General features: G+C 37.0%; 1 protein-coding gene across 1 annotated transcript; it reads left to right on the plus strand.

Annotated features, from left to right (window-relative positions):
• Positions 1–2843: 2843 nt before the first annotated feature.
• On the plus strand, positions 2844–6123 carry cdkn1ba (cyclin-dependent kinase inhibitor 1Ba). The gene is made up of 3 exons (XM_053650302.1): positions 2844–3626; positions 4072–4195; positions 4764–6123. The coding sequence occupies exons 1-2, from the start codon at positions 3254–3256 to the stop codon at positions 4170–4172; spliced, it is 474 nt and encodes a 157-aa protein (XP_053506277.1). The 5' UTR covers positions 2844–3253; the 3' UTR covers positions 4173–4195; positions 4764–6123.
• Positions 6124–8708: the final 2585 nt, after the last annotated feature.

An 8708-nucleotide genomic window follows, 5' to 3' on the forward strand; every position in this document is an offset into this window, starting at 1 on the left:
TGTTGGAAAGGGGTCAAATATGCAGAAGATGCTGGAAAAGCAAAGAATGTGCAGGACCTGGAGGATTTTTCTGAAGAATAGTGGGCAGTTTAACTGCTCAGGACAAACAAGGGACTCAAGAACAGCTATCACAGAACATAAAAACAGTTGTTGATTATCCAGTATTAATAATCAAGCGTTTGTAAACTTTTGAACTGGTTCATTTGTGTAAATTCAGTTATTGTTGTGTCTTGTGGACTATATGTAAACATCTGCTATGTGAAATAGTTTATTCAGGGCAGTACTAAATTAAAAATAAACAAATTGCAATTTTTATGATTCCTCTTATTTAAAAAACAAATAAATAAAAAAAAGATTAACATTTTACAGATTCCGCAAGGCGTATGTAACCTTACAACCTCAACTGTGTAAGTAACAGCAAATATTAGACTCCAGAATGCAATTCAGCAATACAATGCAGTTGTGAGTTATGGCAGAGATTCATCTCAGCTAGTTAGCTATCCACGCGATGACAAACATGATGCCATTGATGGAGTTACTAGCATGAAATTTGAAGCTTTGGAAGCTGATCTGTTTGATGTGTTTTGGCATTAGTGATGCTATTTAAATAGTTGGGCAAATAGACATGGCTAGTTGTCAGGTGTATATTGACCACCCAGTGTGTATCATGTGTCTCAGTTTTTGTTAAATCTGAAAATGACAGTAGGCCAAACTTTTTTGACTGCAAAACAATTCAGCACAGATTTATCAAGTCTTAGTCAGTGTTCTTTTTGACCACTAGTTGTCAGTAGAAGCATTTGTGTTCACTTTTTGGTGACCGTAAACTTGACCTCACTTTGCAGCAGTGAGGTGGAGACGACGAGTACAGAAACCCTTATTTACAGAATGCAAAGGAAAGAAAATGCTGTCATCATGTCATAGAAAGGCGTCTAAACAAAAACACATACATATGATTTAGGCTGTTTTGATTTGTTTCTTGTTCCAGCTTCACTTTTTTTTTTTTTTTTTTGCAAAAAAAGGACTTTTGGATTCTTTGCTAATGTCTAACTGCACCTCTTACAGAGAGACACAACATCCAACAACATCGTCTTTGGATGAGCCACCAAGGCCCACTTTTCCCTCATGGCCTCCGAAACATAATTAAACATAATTAAATAAATCAAAAAGACACAGTTTAGACATATCTATTTGGTAATAATCACACAGAAACTACTGGTGTACTGTGTACACTTGTGAGACTGCAGTACTGGCATTACTTACATAGGTGTTTTTTTTTTTTTGTGGTTTTATCATCACAGTATTGCATCAATTGGAGCCTTATTATTTTTTAACCCTTTCACTATACATCATCTAATTAACCGCACAAAAATACAACCGTCATAACAGAAATGAATAAATGAATGAGGCATATTATTGTACAAATAGCAACACATTCCAGCACCATGACCTTCTGAAATTAGTGTAGCTTGAAAAAAAATTGGAGCACTGAAGGACAACTGATAGGACTCCGCGATCCGAACTACTTCTGATAGCGACAAAGTCTGACCATGATAAGCTTGCTGCCAACTATGACCTCAGACCTGGCACATAAAGGATTTAACACAGTGAAAAAGCACAGTAAATTAGAGGATAGTAGCCTAGTAATGGTACATCCAAAAGTAGAGCTGTACTAATACATCATACTTAAATAAAATTATTGTAGTGTACTGGGGGAAAAAAGCTGTTGCACTCAAAAATAACTGAAAAAGAAATTAATTAATTTATTAATAAGAATGAGAATAATAAACCTTTTGTGTTACAATTAGAGACCAATTTTTGTCATTCAATTTGGTTAAATAAATCTGATGTAAAAATAACCAAGAATGCATTAAATAATAGATGACAAATTTTATTAACTAAATTACACAAGTGTCAAATCTAACAAACATCAAGAAATCAGATATAAGCATATTTATTTATTTATATCAAGGCCATCTATGTTACAGTCACCTATTTTGGATAAAGTATGTCCTTTTATTTAATGTATAAAATGTCTTAAGTACATTCAATCTTACTTGATTGTTTGCATAACAGATATTATGGACTATCATATTGTTTTAGAGTGTGCTTCATGAACCTTTTTTTAAATCACCAGTTACATACCCCATAACAAGGGGATGAATAATATATATATATATATATATATATATATATATATATATATATATATATATATATGTGTGTGTGTGTGTGTGTGTGTGTGTGTATATATATATATGTATATATATATATATATATATATATATATATATATATATATATATATATATATATATATATATATAATTTTTTAAAGGAGACTATAAAAGTGTCACCGTTTAACACAAGGTATTACTTGTCAATGACAGGGATGTGTAATATGTATATATGTATAATATAGACCGCTGCATTGTGAAAACAGTGTCGCATAATGCATGTTATGGCCTATAATATTGTTTTAGAGTTTGCTCTACTAAGTTTACTTTCTTTACCGACCATTTTCCATGTAAGCCCTTTGGAGGTGTTTTTTGTTGTTGTTGTTTGTTTGTTTTTAAGTCTCACCAGTGTCATATTGTAACAGTATTACTTTTGAGTATGTGTAACATATGGTCTCGTGTGCTGTAGTTATCATGTGGATTGCGTGGCACTCTGACACACAGCGTTAGTGCGTTTCGCACGTAGTTTTACGGCGATGAACCCCTGAGCGGATAAAACTGCAGTGTGCGGTGCACTCGTTTCAGTCCGTGCTGATCCCTACAGCTCAGCTTCTCGTTCTCTTTCAGTAATGGGCGGTCCGTGTGCTGTTCAACCAATGAAAGCTTCCTTGTGTTTAAATAGCCCACGCCATTAGCTCTCTCCCCCTCAGTTGCTTTTACTTGCGAACGCCATATTGGTCGCTCGGATGACTTGGTGTTTTTTTCTTTAGGAATTACTACGAGACTGGAGTAGACGGGAGTGACTTCTCCAGAGCTGCACACTTTCATGCGATCACTTGTTACTTCTGCTACACTGACTACATTGCTTTTTTTGCGGGGTTTTTATTATTATTATTATTATTAGTGGTAGTAGTACTATTATTTTTGTGTGGCATGCCTGCTCTCGTGCTCTCATGCATGTTCGTTGTCTGATCGGGTTTTTTTTCTATTACGGAAATAATAATTACGCGCTTGTGATCTGACGTGTAATCTCGACAGCAGCTATTTGTTTGTTTTCGTGCCGAGTTTCATGTGGCAAAATGTCGGACGTGCGTCTTTCTAATGGAAGTCCGCCGCTGGAGCGCGTGGACGCGAGACCGGAGGGACACACCAAACCTTCGGTGTGCAGGAACCTGTTCGGCTCGCCGCACCCGGGGGAAGTAAGACAAGCGTATCTGGACGAGTTGCGGGAGTCGGAGGCTGCGTACAGGGAGAAGTACAACTACGACTTTGTGAAGGACATGCCGCTTGAGCCGGGCAGATACGTGTGGGAGCCGGTGGACGCCAGAGACGCGCCCGAGGTTTACAGCAGGCCGCCGCGTGCGACCAAACGGGTGGATCTTAACGCGAGTCAGACGGACTGCCAAAAAACGCAAAGCGCTGGGAAGAAAAGACCTGCCCTGGAGGACGCGGGTAAATAAATACACCAGGATGAAGGAGTGCTTGGCTTCTGAAATAGTATTCGTTACTTTTTTATGACGTTCGTGACTTGGTCGGTTTACAGCGCACGCGAGCTCTTAAACATCTGGCGGAGTTGTTTTGACGTTTCGACGCTCGCGCAGCCTTTTGTTTGAAGCCCGAGCGTAGCGTCATTGCATTTACTCTATGTGCAATGCCCTGCATGATATATTTTTGCTACAACCTTAGCTGTTGGCTTTGCTATTTCCTGTAATTATTTGTTGCAGTTAAACATGTAGCTACAAGAGCACTAGGAAGTAGGGCTATTTCGAGTGAGAGAGATTGAGAGAGAGAGAGAGAGAGAGAGAGAGAGAAAGAAAAAACGACCTAAAAGAGTGCATTTGAAATTGATAGTGGCGCACATACAAGAGTCTAACCGCGTCTTCCTTTTCAAACTCAGATTCTGCACGGCAGAGTAAAAGAGTGAACCACGGAGAGGAAGACAGCAGCAGTCAAGACAGTGCAGAGCAGACACCCAGAAAATCAGATACCAGCACGTAAAACAACAGGACCTACAGGAAAAGGTGGGTTTCATTAGATTTAGAAACAACAACATGTAGAAAATGTATACCTACCACTGTTACTTTTGCATTGGGGGAGGGGGGGGGGTGTTTGGTCACAAGATTCACAATTATATGTTAAAGTTGGTCAAACGTTATGCACGTGGAAAGTTCTCGCAGGAAGCCTGAGTTTCATTGCAAAAGGGGACTTTGGTGTTGTAAACAAACGCCTTTGGACTGCAGTACTACAGTGTAGTAACACGTCATCGACACTCTGGTGTGTGTGTATATGGGTGTGTGTGCAACATTGTACACATACATCCATACATGCATTGATTGTCACTTATTAACTTGTTCCTAGATAACCTTTTGAAAAAGACATTTTTCATTTGCTAGAGGGGATTGCAAGCTTTTAGAGAGTTCCACAGTTTTAGGAATATGCTTTTTTTTGACGATGCTGATAAGTATATAACTGTAACAGGTTCTGTGCAGTGCATACAAATGTAATGCACGATTATTTCTGTGTATATATTTTTTTTCTATTGCTCCTTTTCTTTAGAGCTAAATAGACTTGTTATTCTGTTTCCTGCAGAGAGATGAAGAATGTGCATTTCTCCATCAAAGAGCTTTATGAAGTAAACAGGGACAACAGCAAATGGAAAAAAAAGAGCATTTCCTTTTATAAGGATGTGCAAGGCAGTAGAAGCACTGATTTTTTTTATTATTTGTTTTTACACTAAAGTTTTGGCACTCAAAAAAAAAGACATTTGCCTCAAAAGCAGACAATGTAGCAGTGTGCAAATGGAGTTTCCTTTTTGCTTTTGTCTTTACTACCTATGTATATAATTATATGTAGCATATTAAAATATAACATTATGATGAGAAAAACCATATAGTGTGAATGACTTGAAGAATTGCTGTGCAGTTTTCAAAACAACCCCCAATCATACTCCCAGATTAAAAAAAAAAAAAAAAGATGTTTTATTAACTTCAATATTGTCAGGGTTTAAAACACTGACAAGTTATCCATTTCAAAAATAATCACAAAGGACCGAGGTCCTCCATTAAAAAGCTCCCATAGAAAAAAGTTCACAGTTTAAACAGAACTGGTGTCCAACCATTTGAGACACCAGGAGAAATTTTTTTTGTTGTATTATTGGTGATACTATAGAAGTGTGTATGGTACTTAATTATGTGAAGTTTATTTAAAAATCTGCCAAAGTTGCAACACATTCAGGCAGGGATATTCTTTTTTAGGGTGTGGTTTTATGGTTTTGACAGTGTTTCACAGTATTATTATATCCCTGGGTTATTCCACTAGTTTCTTTTCTCCCTAGATTATGTTTTGAATTTTTTTTATGAATGACAAAACCTACTGAGTAAATAATAACTTTAAAAAGGAAACTGAAATTAACAGCAAATTTTCTTCAGTAACGTTTCGTGTATATTTTTTTTTTCTTGCACCGTTGTATAACAAATTTTTAGATTATATTTTTTTAAACACTGGTCCATGTTTGTTTTTGGGTTGTTGGTTTTTTTTTTTTAAGAAAAAGTCCCTAAATCTAGTCATTTGCAGTCACACATGGTATTCATGTTGAACATGATGTTCCACTATCCCCCCAAACAATAAAACAAAAACTAGACGTTACACTGCATGTGTAAAATTCTGAAGTGTACCTGTGTATATTGCTTTGTAAAAACACTGAGGAAATTATACTAACTTATTTATGTTAAGCTTTTTTGTTGTTGTTGTTCATGACTATCCAAAGTGGCATTTGTGTTTTTTTTAACTACCTTTTTTTTCTTTTTTCTTTTTTTTTACCGAAAAGTTTATTTTCAAATTTTGAAAAGAATTTGTGCAAGGTTGCAAACTGAGCCTATGTTAAATTTTGATGTGGATTTTGTATTGCTTGTTTAAAGAGATCATTAATAAAAAATAAAAAAAAGACAAACACTCTACATTTGATTCTATTCTGTGTACATCAATATGCATGACAAAATGCATGTTTAAAAAAAATAGGTTTATATCACACAATATATTAATTAATCAATTCACTAAATACATTTTGCTCTTGTTAAGGATAATGAATGATTAATGCACAACACTTGCCAATACAAAATATGCTGCATAAATATATCCCTTGATTTTTTAAAAACTTGAAGCCAAACAAATAGGATCATCCTAGAATGTTTTGTACATTTGATATTACATACATTTTACACAACCTGTCCAAACATAACCCATAATCCTATAATCACCTGAACTGAATTAAGCTTTAAATGTCTATCAGAGAGTTACACCTTTTTCACTAGAGAATAAAGTTGTGCTTAATATACAGATGGCTATTTTATGGAGCGAGAATGGGGCATAAAAACGGGTGACAAACTGGACACTATCTCACCCGCTGTAATGTCAGTATTTGTCTACATTTGCATTTACCTGCATCCAGAATAAATAAAAGGTATGGACACCTATGGTTGCGTATGGGTATGGAGCCTATTTAACATGGAAGGATGTCTGAAATACATGAAATATGCTGTAAGAGATAAGTAAATACCGATTGCATGCTATCACCCCTTTAAAATACTTGTTCATAATTTACACTACAGTTCGAACGCGTGATAATGTTTGTGTGCTCGCGGTTACAGGCAGCTTTTGACGCAGTTCAATGTCCCATGGAAGCCTGTAAGAAGTGATTTGAGTGCCTTGTCTTTCAGTCTTTTTAAAGCCCACTACTTCTGCTTTAAACGTGCCGAAGATGTTTTACATGTGAAATACTGAAGTGTGGATGGAAACATAAAACGAAGTGTTTTCGCTGTGTGCACAGCCTACTACTCCAGGCGCCATTCGGAGCGCGCTCAGGAACCTGCCCTCACGCTGCCTGCCTCGATTGAGAAAAACAAGGACACGTCCCATGAAAAAGAAGAAGGAGGGGAAAAAATATCGATAGGATACTGACATTTGGTTCGTCCAATCAGGCAGGGTTTAAGGAAAGCACACCACTGGAGCCAGCCACTGAGCTCGGCTGTGCTGCGGGTTTGCCGCGGGAGCGCGCGAGTCGGTACAGGATGTCCTTTCCGCTAAATCACGGTCTCGAACCCAGCACCATTGGCTAGATTCATGGAGTGTATGCTTTTTTTTTTTTTTTTGCTGATGCTTGCAAAACCAGCCGTGGTTGACACACAGAATGAGCGCTTAAAGCCCCAAGCTATCTGTAGCTCGATGGATAAAAACGTGAATGTGAAAACAGCTTGTATTGAAGCGTGTACAGAACTTGTAACTACACAAAAAACTTAGGAGGTAGTTTAAGTTTTCGCTCGTTCATTTTGCGCATCCTCACTTCAACATCCCTTCAACATGATAAACCAAGGCGATCATTACGACGAAGGAGTTGAAGTTCCCTCAAAAGAATCGCGACTCAGAGTTCCAGGTTAAAGCGTTGATCAGTAGAGCACGAGAGTAGCAGTGGAAGTGGTTTCACTCCTGGCCACACAGACACAACACAGATACCAAATTCTGCGATACCCTAGTGTTTTAATGTAGATGGCGACCATTTCAGATCAGGTTCTGTCATTATGGATAAGATCATATTTTAGGTGGCAGAGATATGTCACCTTCCTAAACAAAGAACGTCTATATCATGAGTCAGGATAGAGGCAAGGTGAAGTGAATCTTGTGATGTAGCTAATAATAATAATAATAATAATAATAATAATAGGTGGTGATGCAGCAGGCAGTGTTGCTGCTCACAGCTCCAGGGTCCGCGGTTCAATTGACTTTGGTTTGGAGTTTTGCATATTTTGCTTCTTTACATGTTAATTTAGTCTGGGATCTCTGGTTTCCTCCTACCTTCATAAAATAAGGATTGGCTACACTAAATTGAACCTAGGTGAAAATAAGTATGTACATATCTGTACGCATAGTGCCCTGTCATGGGCTTTGGATCCACCGAAACCTTGATCAGGATAAAGTATTTAGTGCAGATGAATAAATACTACTACTAATAATAGTAGTAGTGATAATAGTATATAGTAATAGTAGTAATAGTAATAATAGTAATAGTACAGTAATAGCAGTAGTAGTACTAATAGTAATAATAGTAAAAGCAGTAGTAGTAGTAGTAGTAGTAGTAGTTGTTGTTGTTGTTGTTATGCCATAAGACATAAGAAGTCAAATATATTATTATTTCAGCACAATGTAATAAATGTAAGCATCTCTTTAATGCAGCTAGCTGAGAGATTTAAAAAGCCCATGAAAATACCTTCATCCAGAACCTTGGCACGAATATGTATTTGTTAACAAATGCTCAAATGTTAGACAAGGTTATTGTGGTAAAATATTAGTACTGTGTAATTAAAATAATTATGAGGTAATAAATTAATTTAAAATAAAAGGTAACTTAAGCAACCTGGCAATCGGAGCTGTGTGTGATTTTCAGTGATCTTGCGGGTCAGTAGGTCAAGTTAGCTGTCTTACTGGGTCAGCGTAAAATGGGGCCATTTTTGTTTGTGCAACCTGCTTCTATAGAAAACCCAG

The sequence above is a fragment of the Ictalurus furcatus genome, chromosome 19, assembly GCF_023375685.1.
Source record: "Ictalurus furcatus strain D&B chromosome 19, Billie_1.0, whole genome shotgun sequence".
Taxonomy (NCBI): Eukaryota; Metazoa; Chordata; class Actinopteri; order Siluriformes; family Ictaluridae; genus Ictalurus; species Ictalurus furcatus.